The 17,155-nt window shown below is 39.4% G+C and overlaps 1 protein-coding gene and 1 long non-coding RNA gene across 2 annotated transcripts in view; one reads left to right on the plus strand and one right to left on the minus strand.

Annotated features, from left to right (window-relative positions):
- Positions 1-564: 564 nt before the first annotated feature.
- LOC309487566 lies at positions 565-5,175 on the plus strand. The gene is made up of 2 exons (XR_014201888.1): positions 565-3,725; positions 4,407-5,175. It is a non-coding gene; the product is annotated as an uncharacterized lncRNA (long non-coding RNA).
- A 4,320-nt stretch (positions 5,176-9,495) lies between these two features.
- The window catches only part of ctxnd1 (cortexin domain containing 1), a 35,634-nt gene continuing 27,974 nt past the window's right edge, over positions 9,496-17,155 (minus strand). Inside the window, exon 2 of the mRNA XM_082155232.1 lies at positions 9,496-11,694. Coding sequence (XP_082011358.1) covers positions 11,461-11,640 — 180 coding nt within the window. The 5' untranslated portion in view covers positions 11,641-11,694 and the 3' untranslated portion in view covers positions 9,496-11,460. The remainder of the gene's footprint in view (positions 11,695-17,155) is intronic.

Here is a 17,155-nt window from a genome sequence, read left to right on the forward strand (position 1 = left end):
TTTGTAACATAATGTCTATAAAACATATGCATGTTGCTGAGCTAATGACTCAATACAATACAATACAATAAAATGCATCGCACCACAAAAATGTAATACTAATAATTAAATTTTGTACTTTCTTTGTATTGATTGAATGAATATATTGTATATAATCTATTATAACAAAATGTTATAGTTGTTGCAAACTCATGACACATTAAATGCAACCTTAAAGTCTAGGATTCAACCAGCATTGTTCTTGGTGGAGTTACAGGGAGTTACAGTTGTCAGAGACTGTCAAACAGGTACAGTGAAAAATGCTCCCAAACGGAGAGATTGACTGACAGGTCACTGCTTGAGCCCTTTTTCTTTGAGTGCAGTTTTGACTAGGATCAGCACAGCATTAATGAGCCTTCTCAATTTGCTATTATTATTTGGTTATTTACTATTGCTCATATTTCAGGTTAAACATATTTTTTGACAGTAATATTTTTTTGCAGGAAACATTTTAGTATATCTTCTCAAGGGACAATACTATTAAAAGGGAACTTGTATATATTTTAGAGTAGTCAATGTGCTGCTTGTATAGTAGTATATATTTACTGTCCTCTGAAAATAACTCAACATACAGCCATTATTGTCAAAATAGCTACAAAAAATTAGTACACCCTAAGTGATAATAGCTGTATGTCGTTTAACCACGCAAAGCCACATGTCCTATTCATCATTTTCATGTTTTTGTCAGTTTGACAGGACCATACAAATTTGTGTATCTTGTATTAGAGCAGTTAAAATTTGAGCTTTGAGTACAATTCTCTCATACTGACCACTGGATGTTCAACATGGCACCTCATGGCAAAGAGCTCTCTAAGGATTTGAGAATTAGAATTGTTGCTCTCCACAAAGTTGACCTAGGCTATAAGAAGATTGGTAACACCCTGAAACTGATTTACCGTACAGGCCAGGGTCATACAGAGGTTTTCCAAGACGGATTCCACTCGGAACAGGCCTCGCAAGGGTCAATCAAAGAAGTTGAGTCCTCGTGCTGTGCATCAGGTGTAGAAGCTGGCTTCAAAAAACAGACGCATGAGTGCTGCCAGCATTGCTTTACAGGTTGCAGAAGAGGAAGGTCAGCTTGTCAGTGCTCAGACCATACGCCACACACTGCAACAAGTCAGTTTGCATGGCCATCGTCCCAGAAGGAAGCCTCTTCTGAAGCTGGCTCACAAGAAAGCTGAAAGCAACCTGTCCAAGAGCATGAATTACTGGAACCATGTCCTGTGGCCTGATGAGACTAAGATAAACTTATTTGGCTCAAATGGTGTCCAGCATGTGTCTTCCCTACAGTCAGGCATGGTGGTGGTAGCATCATGGTCTGGGGCTGCATGAGTGCTGCTGGTACTGAGGAGCTGAGCTTCATTGAGGGAAACATGGATTCCAACATGTACTGTGACATTCTGAAGCAGAACATGATGCCCTCCCTTTAGAAACTGTGCCGAACAGCATGATAATGACCCCAAACACACCGCCAAGATGACAACTACCTTGCTGAGGAAGCTAAAGGTGAAGGTGATGGAGTGGCCAAGTATGTCTCCAGACCTGAACCCTATTGAGCACCTGTGGTGATCCTCAAGCAGAAGGTGGAGAAGCACCATGTGTCTAACAGCTATCAGCTCCGAGATGTCATTATGGAGGAGTGGAAGAGGGTCCCAGCAACAACCTGTGCAGCTCTGGTGAATTCCATGCCCAGGCGGATTAAGTCAGTGCTAGATAACATTGGTGCTCACACAAAATATTGACACTTTGGCAGTTTTGACATGTTCACTTAGGGTTTACTTACTTTTGTTGCCAGCTATTTTGACATTAATGGCTGTATGTTGAGTTATTTTCAGAGGACAGTAAATATATACTGCTATACAAGCAGCACATTGACTAAAATATATCCAAGTTTCATTTCTATAGTATTGTCCTTTGAGAAGATACACTAAAATGTTTGCTGAATTGTGAGCGGTGTACTCACTTTTGTGAGATACTGTATAAAGTAGTCAGCATTTGAAGTGGATCAAACAAGTTCATCAAAGTTGTCCTAAGACAAGAACGGGTATTTTTCAAAATTCATGTATAACTTTGGTGAAAGGTTTTGATACACTTCAAATGTTATCTAATGTATATATGTTTATCATTTACTAGTGAGCGGTGAGAAAATTCCCCTCCTTGTGCACCAGCCTGTCCAAAGCCTAGGAAGGCCCTACACGGCTGACATTTCTGACCGACACATGGCTGCCACCGTGAGATCTCAGCTCATAGATGGGCTGAACAAGATCGACCAAAGCTGCCTCCCAGGGAAGTTCAAGGTCTGGTGTTACCAGTTTACTCTGTATAAGCATCTGATGTGGCCTCTGAAACTGTGCGACATTACCTCAACAACAATCCTGAAAATGGACAGGAAGACAAACAGCTACATCAAGAAATGGCTTGACCTCCCCCACGTCCTTGCCAACATGGCACTGTTTGGGAGGAACATCTTGGAACTCCCACTGAAATCCATCAGCCTGGGCTACAAGCAGGAGAAGGTGAGGCTGCTATTCGAGACTCGCCCGACCCGTTTGTGAGAAACAACGAAGCCCAAATCCGCACAGGACGCAAGCGTAGTATGACCCAGACAGTCGAACAGGCCACCAACCAGCTAAAGCATCTGGAGATTGTTGGGTTTTCACAGCCAGGAAGGACAGGTTTTGAATGGGGATCTGCACCCAAAATGTGGTCCAAAGCATCCACAAAGGAAAGGAAAGACCTGGTGATCACTGAAGTGTCAAAGATGGAGAAGGAGTGCTACTAGATCAGAGTCATGTGTCAACACCAGCAAGGCAGATGGACAACCTGGGACGCTATCAACAGGAACATCAAGTGGGCTGATATGTGGAAGATGCCCCAATCAACTCTTAGCTTCCTCATAAGGGTCACGTATGACGTCCTTCCCAGGCCCCAGAACCTACACTTGTGGTACGGATCGGAGGAGAACTGTCATCTCTGCTCCTCCCAGAATCCGAGCCTCCAGCACATCCTCTCTGGATGCAAGGTAGCATTGATTCAGGGCCGCTACAGATGGTGCCATGACCAAGTCCTGAGCAAGTTTACAGAAGTCCTGGAGACTCGCAGACTGGAGGCAAACGGGGCCCATTCAGCAACATCCTAGCAGCGGATTCACTTTGTCAGGCAAGGGGAAGTGGAGATCACCGCAACCTTCTTACGGCCTGACATCGTCCTCTGTTCAACCCCTGTTAAGACAGTCATCATGGTTGAACTGACTGTCCCATGGGAGGAGGGGCTGGAGGCTGCCTTTGAGAGGAAGAAGGAGAGGTACACAGCGCTGGCAGCTGCGTGCTCTCAAGCTGGGTGGAGGGCTCTTACCTTCCCGGTAGAAATCGTCTGTAAGGGCTACATAGGAGCATCTACCCAGCGGCTCCTGAAGTCTTTGGGTACCACCGGCCATGAACAAAAGAGGGCACTCAGAGATCTGGCAGAGGAGGCAGAAAGAGGGAGATTCTGGCTTTGGCTCTGCAGAAGGAACAGAACATGGGGTAAACAGGGATCCTAGGACCGGCTGCGGGGGGCCGCTCCATCACCTCGAGATGTTCCGGGATTGAAGGAGCAAAACATCAGTGAAGGGTGGCTCCTGGCCGATGACCCACAGCTGGTCCAACGGCACCGGCCGAGGTGCGTCAGGCAGCGATTCCCAGCAGGTAGGCATACCTGTGCTGACAATATCTAAATACCATTTACCATGTTTTTTCCTCCTGGATGTACCTGCACAATCGTATTTTATTTTCTCTCTTATATTTTTGAAATATGCACTATGTTGTTACCATGTCTTTTGGACTTTTTATTTTTATTTATTTACCATATTTACCATTTTACAACGCAGTTCTTTCTGGAAAGACTTTTTCTCACACACATGTACTATGGTGCTACAATGTTTTTGTTTGTACATGTACCATGATAGTACCATGTTTTTATTAAATATATAAATACATCATTTTATTCCCCATTATTCTGGACATGTACTTGTACCATGGTACTACTTTTTTGGCACATATACCATAGTCCAACCATGTATTTCGGATGTGCACCATGGCAATACAGTTTTGCTGTTTTTTGTTTGTTTGTTTTTTGACAAGTTATTCACTGAATTATCTTTGATATTTTAAGTATTTATGGTATAGTATCTGATGCCATGGTATCACCACAGTAAGGGCAGGTGGCAGCGCTGCTCTGAACCACATTTAAACTGACAACTCAAACTGAAAAATAAAACATACGATGTGAAATATGCTTATTATAAATAAATTGTTGTTACAGACCCTTTCATTAGGACTGCCTCTGCATTGAATCATTTCTGTTGTGTTCTCATGTCCTGCTAACAGATGGTGATGCACGTTTGGAGCCGTGCTGCTGGAGATCACGAGGGCCCGCCTGTGAGGCATTGAGGCATCAGAGGTCAGATGGTCTGTGATTCTGTGCTGGCATCCACGACTCTTTCAGCGTATGTGTGAATGTGTGTTGGTTTGGAAACAGAGATGGAGGGATATCTGCTTACTCTTACTGTGTGTCTCTCCCCCTCTGTGATCAAACTTTTATCGATGTGTCTTGTCAGCCTCACAGATGCACTTTAGTGCTTTGACCTTTCACTTACTGAAAGAGGGGCAGGCGATAAATCTCTGAAAACAGTGTGTGTCCTGTATACTACCAATAAGACTGGTACTGTGAGATGGTGTTTTATTCAGGTGAGTAAGGTATTTTATTGAACAGATAAATTGCCATAAGTAGCTCTCTAACAGAGTTCATTGTAAAGCATTATCTATTGTGATTATGGTTGTTGTTGCGCTGTACTAGAATTTATTTTTTAAGAAAGTACAGTGTCTATTAATGGGTATAGCTACAGTAACGTCTTCAGTAGTCAGTTTGAGATCCTTTCCATCTAAACTGGTTAAATCTCTTAAGCCTATAGTGCATGTTTTATGATCATTAGGATAACCTCTCTCGCTCTTTTTTTTTTTAGTTGTGAGAAAGAATCACATTCATCTGCAAAGTCACGCAGAGACAAAGCACAACCAAAATAATGTTCTTCCACAAAAAAAATGCAGATTTGTTCTTTAACCACTAGAGGGCCAAAAGTTATATAGTGCAACTTTTTTTTTTTTTAATGAACTTTGCGTTGGGAAACTACCTGAAATATATCAGTTACTGAAATTTATAGGTTTAAGTTGAAGTACTAAAAATAAGAATAAAAAGTCAAGCTAAATAGAATACCAAAAACATCAAAAGCACATAACAAAATGACTCAAACTTAAATGAAAATGAACACTGTAAATGGTCTGGTATGGTTTAATACTATTTTGGGGTAGTGTGTGTGTGTGTGTGTGTGTGTGTGTGTGTGTGTGTGTGTGTGTGTGTGTGTGTGTGTGTGTGTGTGTGTGTGTGTGTGTGTGTGTGTGTGTGTGTGTGTGTGTGTGTGTGTGTGTGTGTGTATGTATGTGTGTATGTATGTGTGTGTGTGTGTGTGTGTGTGTGTGTGATTGCGTGTTCGTGTGCGCGGGTGTGCGCGTGCGTGCGTGTGTGTGTGTGTGTGTGTGTGTGTGTGTGTGTGTGTGTGTGTGTGTGTGTGTGTGTGTGTGTGTGTGTGATTGCGTGTTCGTGTGCGCGGGTGTGTGTGTGTGTGTGTGTGTGTGTGTGTGTGTGTGTGTGTCTGTGTGAAATGCTTTGAAATGCCACCAATCAATTGGGCCCCCTGGATCAGAGTGTTATAAATGAAATCCACAAGAGGGGTATTTAATCAATGCAGAGGTACATTATAAATGCAAATGTACAAAACATGAATCATTTTCATTTCACACTGCATTTCAAAACATAATAACATCAGATTCCAAACACACATAAAGATTTACAAAGGGCTATAACAGGTGCTAACAGCATAGCTACACAAATACTTTTGAGACTTTTTTCCATTAACATTTTAAGAAATTACCTTTATTATTATTATCATCATCATTATCATCATTATTAGTAGTATTAGTATTATTTTAATTATTATTATATTTCAAATTATGTTCTGTTGAACTTTCTATTCATCAGAGAATCAAGCAGCAAATCTGCATATTATAATTATTTCTGAAGAGTCATGTGACACTGAAGACTCGAGTAATGATGCTGAAAATCCAGCTTTGACATCACAGGAATAAATGACATATTAACAAATATTCACATAAATGGTTATTTAAAAAATATTATATTACTGTTTTTACTGTATTTTTGATCAAATAAATGCAGCCTTGGTAAGCATTAGAGATTTCTTTCAAAAAATGGTACCGATCCTGATCTTTTGAATAATAGTGTACATCGGCCTCAACAGCAGCACATTATTACTGTTAGCATAATTCAGTTAGCTCTGCTGAGAGCTTTTACCCAGCTGCCCCTCATGAATCATGTCCCCATAGTTATTGTGCCTCTAAAGTTAATAGAAGTATTGATTTGTGTGTGTTCTGTGGCAAGTGGAGCAGTGCTGTTGTAGTGTGTGTGTGCGTGTGTGTTTGGCTAAAAGTTCAGTTAGTAGCGCACAGCTAATCTCAAAGCTTTCAAACAATTGCCTGAACACTGATGTAAACACATTTACACTGATTGGAAATCAAATAATTCAAGTATTTATAGAATAAATGGTGACATACTGCACACAGTGCATGTTTTGGTAAGATGATCATTCCTACTATGCAGTACATTTTGATGTTCCTATCATATATTTAATTTAACTTTTTAAAGATTATTTACATGTGTTATTTTATCACAATACCAGTTTAATATTTTTATATATGTCTGTCCTTTCTTCGAGCAACATGTTTTGTTAGGAATTATGTTTTAATGGAAAATCAATTTACCATTATGTAAGTCCCTTTTTATTAATTTATTGGTTGGTTGGTTAAATAGTTAGTTTTAAATATTTTCAAATACCAGGGGTTCATATAAACAGAAAGAAAAAAATCTTAATATAGAAATAAAAACAAAAAGTTAAATAAACTCAAACTTTTAGGTATTGTTGAACTTGAAATCTTTCAAAATTTCTTCAAAAATAATCCCCCATATTTACATTTATGTATACTAAATTATAAAAATTCCATGATGACATCATCCTCCAGGAAAAGACATCAATTTGGAGGGAAAACAGATTATTATTATATATTATAATTATTAACAATGGATTTGATGAATTCTGTGATGTGTTTTGTAGTTATATTGTGTAACTCTATCTGTTCTATAAAATTATAAAAATATGTATGAAAATATGGTTATAAAATTACAGAACTAGAAAACACAACTTGAGCCGCCTCTCTGAAATTCACATTGGTCAACAAATGCATGTCAGAGTGTCTATTTTTTTTTTTTTTTACTGTTTAACTTTTTAAATACATCCTCCTGGTCTTATTATGCAAAATCCATCAGTGCGTGATAAAAAAAATGCATTTTATGTTGACAATTTTAGGCTATGAAAACCAGGTCTGATGCATTAGACACATTGCCTATGTGTACAAGACCTCAAAACAACAATGATCTTCTCATTTGATTACTTAATGCTCCATTTAGTTTCATACTGGAAGTTGGACATTATTGTGAAAAAAAAAAAGGTGACCAAACATTACTGGGCTACACTTGATGAATATTTCCATTAGGCAAATATACTCTTAACGAAATAATTATATTGAACGTAACTGAACCCTTGAAAGCGCTGCTTGATCATTTCAAAAATGTACTTTGCATCATGAACCACCTATTCTAGGGTAGTAATAATGCATTTTTGTTGTATTTCAAATCTGGACTAAAAGCTAAAATGCAATGCAAACATTGATAAAAGTTAAGTAACATGTTGGCCACACTGCCAGGGAATTATTTGTTGCATCGAAAAAAATTGACCCGCAAATAAAAAGCTGAGGTATTCTTAGCTTGATCGATCACCCATATATGGCTAATATAAATATGTTGAGAGGAAAGAAACTTGTGGTTCTTATGATGGACAACAAATGCTGTCACTGTGCTGAATCATCGGGTCATTTTGTTGGCTACGAGATGAGTTATGCGAGGGAAAAACATAAATCAGTTTTTAATGAAAGAGATCATAACGCAGCACGAGAACAGATTTGATGTCACGCTCCTCAATGCTGCTGTATGTGAATTTACAGCATATACAATTTGTTACTGTAATGCCTTATTTTGTTATAAACTCTACATGAGAAAAGTAAAAAATCAACAACCAAAGCACTTCTGGCTGTCTAGATAAAACATTCTTCACAGATAAATGTCTTGAGGCGCTCTGTAGACGTCAGAACTTTGATTCGTTGTGTCAGTGAGGCTTCCATCAGTGGATGACATATAGTCAGACCAATCAGTTTTGAATGGATTTTTTCAATAACTCTGCTTCGTATTTAGTTCACCCAAAAATGAAGATTGATTCTGTCATCATTTAATTACCCTTAAGTTGTTCTAAACCTGTATGAATTTCTTTCTTCTGCTGAACACAAAAGAAGATATTTTGAAGAATGTCAGTAACCAAACAGTTGTGGGCAGGGGTTAAATTGGGATTTATTATGTGGGGGGGTTGTCCCTAGGGGTGTCCGGGGTATGCCCCCCCGGGATTTTTTTTTTTTTGAAAAATAAACCATTATGGCAATTTCTGGAGAGTTTTGTGCAAAGAAATGGAGAAATTGAGACTTACATGATATGTGAAAAACTGCAAGGTTAAGACTGCAGGGTTCGAAATGAGGGGGGTCTGGGGGGGTCCTGCACCCTCCATAAGTCATTAGGGACCCCCCATAAGAATTTATTTTTGGATTTTGGGGGGTCCCCGACAAATATATTTTAACATTAAAAATGATTGTGAAAATTATAGGTCTTTAGTGACGTTTTATATTTATAACAGTAATTAATTTATTTCCTAGCGCGAGGCAGCAATCAGGGCAGCTATTAGCCGAGTGAATTCCTATACAGCGCTTCCACATCCCGCGCAACTACGGATCTCCCAGGAACATTCATTATATATTGCTACGTACATCCGTGTCGGAGTTCTGAGTAGTAGCCTACCTAGATGCGCATGGCATGCGCGAGCGGTGCGCGATCATGGTCGACTGACAACGAGATTAAGAAGCTGAACAAGATGGCCGTGTTCCGATTGTTCTCATCTCAGCTCCGCCGAGACGAAATAGACATGCCATTTCAAAAATCTTTCATTTATAATCAGAAATATGTTTTCAAAGACATCACTTTCATCAAATTTTATGTGACATAAATAATTTCCAGTAGGCAACTGACTGCAAACAGGCACATCAGGGCACAAACGAGCAGGCTTATGTGCCGGGGCTTAGCCCCGGAGAGCCCCGACCCAATTTAACCACTGGTTGTGGGGGACTATTGACTTCTATTTTGTTTCCAAACTATGGAAATAAACTGTGCCCCACAACTGTTTGGTTTATTCAAAATATCTTCTTTTGTGTTCAACAGAAGACAGTAATTCATACAGGTTTGGAATAACTTGAGGGTGAGAAAGTGATGACAGAATTAACATTTTTGGGTGAACTTTCCCTTTAATGCAACACTGAGGTTGAATGCATATTTGACAGAAAAAACTCGGTTCAGTGAGTAAGTGAATTGTTCATTCTGCCTATCGAATATCTGCTTATCATCAAGTAACATTCTCAGTTTTAGGAGTTGTGAGTTAATTGTTCATTTGAGAACCACTCGTCTTGCACTGATTCATCATGAGTCACTGAGATGTTACCCCGAGAGTTACGGATTCAGAACCAGTTCAGTTCATTCATTTGAAAGGTAGGTGCTCTGTTGGCAAATGTTGGAGCCAGCGCGCTATGAGGGAAGATAACATGTTAGAAAGGTAAAAGTTCTCAGACTAACAATGGCATTGACTGACATCATATCATGTGGGTAATCTATTCATATTTATTCAATAGGCCAATATTTATTGAGACTGGCTATATGAGACTATTTTGAATTAATCACTTTTCTTTGTATGACACATTGACATTACAGTACAGAATGGCTCTTCAGTAGTATTCTGAATGTTGTATAGGCTAAGCATTCATTTCATGTGTCATTGAAGGTTCTCGGGAGCGCACGTTAATGTCACATCCTTTGGATTGTCCCGGTAAAAACGTCACAAATCCTTCACACAAAAATCAGTTTACAGGCTTTCATATACAACCTAGGAAGTCGAGGAAGGTCTCGTTTAAGTTTTGTTACAAGCTGTTCACACATTGGCAATACAAAAAAAAAAAAGTGATGAATAAGCTACATGAATATTCTTACATGTAGCCCCTTTTAAGATTTCCAGTGAGAAGATTTGCAGTGTATTCACCAATGGTTGGTGATGATTTACCAAAAATATTGGAATCAATATAATCTTTATTGTGATTCAGTACAGACATGTAGCACAATTGCATTTTCTTATCAGACAGGACACATTGGCATTTTTTCTTTTGTGCCCATGAATGAAAGATACATTTATTACTTCATTTTTATGACTTCAGCTGAGGCACTTGACATCATGCAGTGCAGACTATAGCTCTCTGCAAATGCGTACACTTCATCAAAGACAACAAAATCAAACCACATCAGGGAATCAGATTGTGATTGAAAGAGACAGATGCTCTTGTAAAAACATTAAGATGAATGAAACAGTTTGTGGTGTTTTTCATCTTAAGTATTTTGCCCCAAGGCATTCAGTCAAGGTTTTGTCGTCTTGCAAAAATATAATCACAATTTAGACCAAAAACTATGTAAATGTGAACGCTTCATCAATGAATTTCAAGGATGCAGTTCCATTGTACAAACTGTACTTGTAGGGGTGATTACAAAGTACTCAAGGGGGCGATAGAGTTAACTGCAAATGTGAATGTCTAAATAAATACTGTTTACTAACTTTGCTCCACCATAAGTAAATGAAGACTGACAGTAGAAGAAAGTTCATGTCTGCTATTGCACCCCTTGTGGCAATGCTAAGAATGCAGCTTTGTTTGCATACAAAATTTTGCTTGTTTAGCTAGAAGTGTGTTCAGGTGTGTATCATGTAATATAAAAATATAAATTTGCTCCCATGTTTCTTATTATAAATTCAGGATGCATTGGTTGTGAGAACAGAGCATCAGGTTAGTGTGGTTTAGAAGTGTCTGATTTTGGTTTGTTTGGTCTGGTTCTCTGGCCTTGTGCGCTTTCGGTTTTGGAGTGGTTTCATTGGGTGTCATTTCAGGATTCATGCCTTCTTTGATAGAGTTAGTTGCAAAGAATTAAATTCAGTTTCCATAAAGATGTCTTCAGCTTAGGAAACTTTGTGATCCTTAAAGCAGAAGATGACTAGCAGCTTAAATATCCCATAGTCATCTTGCACTGGTTGAAACATGGTGTTGGTGCACTGCAGACTCGGATCTGTTAATCGTCCAAGTGCTGCTCCTCCCAGGTGGACGTGGGAATGGCGCTGTAGGGGTCCATGATGACTTTGGCACAGCGGATGATCATTGCCACCAGCAGTAGACAGAGGAAGGCTATGCATGCCAGGGTCAGACCCTGGTCCACATCCACAAAAGCAGGGTCTGGTGTTGTCTCCTCCATCGCTTCAGTCTGTCCTCATCAGTCCAGGCATCTGCTACCATCCTGATCACTTATCTGAGGGTGGGAAGATTGAGAGACAAGTAAATCTCTACCTGCCAGAAAGTCCAATAAAATGAGCTGGTTTAACCAATCAGCATAAAGGATTTTAGGCTCAGTACATTTTAGGTTAGCTTAAAGTCCATCAACAGCATCTGTGACCTGTTGTCGAATTACCACAGATAATATTGTAGTCAAATCTGCATTTGAGCTATAAAGGGGCCATTCGCTCAGGATGTGTTAGTTTTTACATTCGGTCTGAGCTATTTATCAATTGTTTGACTTTTTAAAGACTTTTCAGTAGGGGTGTAACGATACCCTCACGTCACGATTCGATGCATATCACGATACTGAACTCACGATACGATATTATTGCGATACTCCAAGACATATGTAAAAAAATGTACTGTTTATTAAAATCCTTAATTTGATATTACATTGTGGGTGTAAATGAATAGGCTTGGACTTGGTGCTGAAACCCAATGCACAGGACAATAGTGAGACCAGAATAAAAATATTGATGATTCTGAAGCTGAAAATACAGAATTATTTTAGATGAATATGCTTGCACTCTTTCACAGACTATAGATATATTTAAAATAATGTAGTGTTTACTGGTAACATAAGACATTTGGCATTACCAGGACCCACAAATATTCCCCCATTGCATTATTATACATTATATTTAGTAGTTTAATGTAGTACTTAGACTAAAACTCGAAACTTGAAATTTTTCTCACACTTTTTGGGTTAAATATACACAATACATATTGTCACCATCCACGATACATATTGTTGCATTTTTGTATTGCGATATATTGTGACACGATATATTGTTACACCCCTACTTTTCAGTGACTCTATGTGGAGTGAGAGAGTCATTTGTGCAACTGTAGAATTAAGAAACCAACAACCATATTTAGCTCTTATGTGTACATGGTTTTGAACTACAAACTTGTGACTAAAAGCCCTAACCCTTTACCCTGGTAAACCAGAGTTCTCGCGAGAGCACAAGTTGAATTTGCTCAGCGAGTTACTCTGGTGTCGAGCAATGGAGCTCATTAAATATGCCCCTCGATCTGAGCTGCACCAATCACATCGGGTTATCTGATATAGGCGGCCCAGAGGCGAGCTAAACAGAAGACGACAGCGCTGTGACGTCGAAGTCATTAGTAAACATTGCAAGATGGCTATGGATGAACACCAGTTGTTTGAAACGGCTTTGGCCGCTACAATGAACGAGTTAGACTTGGCTTTTTCCCAAAAGAGGAACAGAAGACGGCGCTTGAATCGTTCCTTTGCAAGAAGGGTGTTTTTGCTGTTTTGCCGACCGGAAGAGTCTAATCTACCAGTTAGCTCCGCTGGTAGCTAAGCGATAACTTGTTGTGATTGGTCGTAGTGTTATACAATTGCGTGCTGTGAGATTTTCAAATGCATGCTTGGTGCCGCCCCTCGAGCTGGCCGATTTTCATTGACCGACACCAGACCATTAATCTTTTAGATTTAGATCTGGATTTCCAGGCTACTAACCCTTGCCAAACTGATTTTAAATTGCCACAATTATCAGCCGATGCTGGCCAGAGACCAGGGGATAAGTTTGCCTTTTTGGCACATTAACAGTAATTTCAAAAAAAATTCTAACAGGATAGAGCTTATTTGTGTACATTGTATTACATGTTATTAAATTGTATTGTTTATATTAAATTACATTATATAAATTATACCTGGTTAGAAATCAAAAGTTTGGGGTCAGATTTTTTTTACATTAATACTTATATTAAGCATAATGCATTCAATTTAAACACATTTACAGTGTTATTAAGAGGCACAACCGTTGATATAATCAACATCGATAATAATAAGAAATGTTCCTTGCATATCAGCATATTAGAATGATTTCTGAAGGATCATGTGACACTGAAGACTGGAGTAATGATGCTGAAAATTCAACTAATAAATTACTTTATAAAGTATTTATTAAAATAGAGAACAGTTATTTAAAATTGTAATAATATTTCAAATTACTGTTTACTGTATGTTTGATGTGTGTGTAATAAAGTCCACTGAAGACGAGCTTGACGAACCCAAATGCAGTATTTAACAAACGTGTACAAAATACAGACTTGACTACGACTTGACTACGACTTGACTACGACTTGACTACGACTTGACTACGACTTGACTACGACTTGACACTCACCAAACATTGGTTACACCAGTGGTTCTCAACCTCTCCTGCAGGGACCCCCTGACAGGCCATGTTTCTGTTTTAACCCTGAAATGTCACACCTGATTCAATTAATTAAAGGCTTAATGAGTAGTTGACTAATTGATTAATTGACTAATAACTACTCATTAATTGAATCAGGTGTGCCATTTCAGGGTTAAAACAGAAACATGGCCTGTCAGGGGGTCCCTGCAGGAGAGGTTGAGAACCACTGGGTTACACGAACAAAGCTATAAGACAATGGGAACGTGAGGGCTAATTATACACATGGACTAATCACTAAACAAGGAACACCTGAAACAGAACTGAAGAACCGCATGACTAAACCAACCAATGAGAACAACACAATACATGAACCAAGGGAAGCACATGACAGAACAAGTAATCACATGACAAACAAGAACCATAACTATGACTAAACTTAAAAATAAAAGACATGCAAGCAAGAATTAACAAAACCTAACGTGGAGCAGAGGTGGGCCTACATAGCGGAGTCGTGGCAGGCCTGGGTCGTGGAGCAGTGGTCAGCCTTGTCTATGGACCTTGGTACATATAGCCCCCCTCAAAAAAATCTCCTGGGCAAACTCTGGCAACTCTGGCGTGGCGGCTATGATGTGAAGGGGCTCTGGCGTGGCGGCCATGATGTGACGAGGCTCAGGCTTGGCGGCCATGATGTGACGAGGCTCAGGCTTGGCGGCCAAGTTGGCTGAGGACCCTTGCGTGGTGCCCATGGCGAGGCTCTGGCGTGGCATCCATGGCGTGATGGGACTCTTTTGTGGTGGGTACTGCGGGATTGCGGGGCGCCTCATCCGCAGTTTCCACAGAAAATGATGAACCACTGAACAGCAAAGCATAGTGGAAGAATTCGGCTAAAGAAAAATGGATTTTCCCTCCAGGCATCCGGGAACAAATGGGTTCACTCAAACCCACTCACAAATATCTGAGCGCCACATCATTAAAGTCCACCATATAACAGAGTCCACAAAATTCCTCGACAAAAGCCTCCAGGGGACGATCCACCATGTTAGCGGTCTAGCTTTCTGCAATAAAGTCCTCTGAAAGCGAGCTTGACATACCCTAAATGCAGTATTTATTTAACATACCCATGCACAAAATAAACAAAGACATAAGCATAACTTGACTTGACTTGACTTGACTTGACTTGACTTGACTTGACTTGACATGACATAACACTCACCAGTGATACATGAACAAAGCTAGACAAAGACAATGGGAACATGGATAGTGTATGTGTACTGTATATATAGAGAGAGAGAGAGAAAGAGAGACCTTAAACACACCTTGTATAGACATTCCTCATAAACATCTATTTTCTCAAATGTACATAAATACACATATATACCCACTCAAAAACTCATAAATTCTCATAAACGTAGCAAATTAATAAATAAAATTCACAATCCTCATTTAAAAAAAAAAATTGTCACAAAAATTCATACATTTAATACCTGCTCATTTTCACAATCCACTGTGCACAGAACATCATTTAAAGCCCAAATTTCAATAAATCTGTCCATATTATTCATTAGTTTAAAATATGCATTCTAGTTGCTATAAGAGCCTTTAAAACCACCTCAGGACCTACTTCCCCCTCTCCTTTCAATTTCCTTTTCCTGTTTCCCAATTTCAAGATTTTTTTTCCTGTCTGATGCAACATATTTTGGTCCAAAAATGAAAAATGAATTATTAAAAACTACCCCCAAATCTCTAATCCACCCTTCTAAGATCTGAAACAATCCCCTTGACCTTAAACAATTTAAAAACAAATGATCTATTGACTGTTCAGTGCCACAAAAAGGACATTCTTTCTCTACAGTGGGGTCAATGTGTGCCACATGTCTGTTTGTAGCTACCGCCCAGTGAACAACCCTCCATTGGAGATCCGCAGTGTGCGTTTCTCTATAGGAGGTTTGTACAGGGACCTCCAGCAGCCCCTAGGCCTAGGGGATGAGTCTGGCCCGAACAAATCTGACCTCTTTGCAATCTTTGAGACACTTTATTATATTATTATTACAAATATTATATAATGCCTTTTTTGAGACGGTCTCAAAACCTTCCAGCACAGGAGTCCTGAAATTTAGAAGAGAACCTTCCTCTGGCTCTTCATCCACCGCTGCTGAAATTTTCACTTGTGGAAAATGACTCCCTCTGGACTTTTCCAGTTTTCACCAGTCTTTAGGTCAGCAATTCTTGTACACCCCGCTCTTGCCATTACATTCTGAATGCTCCTGGGTTCCAGTGCCTGTGCTGGTAACAGCGGGTTATTAAAGAGAGGTTCATTCTCTGTCCAAAGTCCAATATTTGAGAGAACCCTCTCAAGTCCATTGTAGAAACATCCCTCAAGTCCATGTTAACCAATTTGATCAAAAACAATTGCACATCATACTTGATAACATTCATTTTCCTCAACACCGCATACAGTAATCTTTGTGCTGCTCGAAGTCAAATGTCTTTATTATGTGTTTTTAATGTCCATCAAACCTTGTCCTCCCTATTGAATAGGTAGGCAGATTTTTTCCAATGCTGTCCATCCCAGAAAAAGTCAATTCACTTTCTTTGTAGCTCTTCATCCACACTTTTTGGGGGATCCAGAACATTCATTTTATGCCATAATGCAGATGCAGCCAGATTATTCGTGACCAATACCCTGCCCCTATACGATAGCTGAGGCAGCACCCACGACAATCGAGACAACCGGTCACACTTTTTATCCACCATACACTATACTGATCTGGGCCTGGTTCCCCAAAACGTTCTTATCGCTAAGTAGTTCTTAACCTATTCCTTAACCTCTCTCTTAAAGTTATGGCACGATTCCCGACACGTTCGTACGGTTGGTCTGGACCACTCTTAGCTTTACCTTATCACTGTTGCAGGTCTATATGAAAATAATTCTGAAGTTTTAATACAGACAGTTCATTTAGGCTAATTCAAGTGTTTTCATGCAAAGAATAAAATTGTCAATCACACTGATTGTTGTTAGAATTTTAATTATATTATTATTATATATTATATTATTCATTTAATAAAAGAGCGCTTTTAAAGGCCAGTGAAAGCATAGGCTACTGTCAGTTAAGTTCTATTCGGACGCTAATATTGTTTCTCATGGGCTCGTCCAGTATTTTAAACATTTACAGGGGTAAGTCGGTGAGTTTAGTGCCGTCCGAATCCATAATATCAGTGTTTTTTCTCACCCAACCCGCGTAAAAATCCCTGGCCAAATTAGTACCT

This window comes from Leuciscus leuciscus (assembly GCF_965113295.1).
Source record: "Leuciscus leuciscus genome assembly, chromosome: 2".
Taxonomy (NCBI): Eukaryota; Metazoa; Chordata; class Actinopteri; order Cypriniformes; family Leuciscidae; genus Leuciscus; species Leuciscus leuciscus.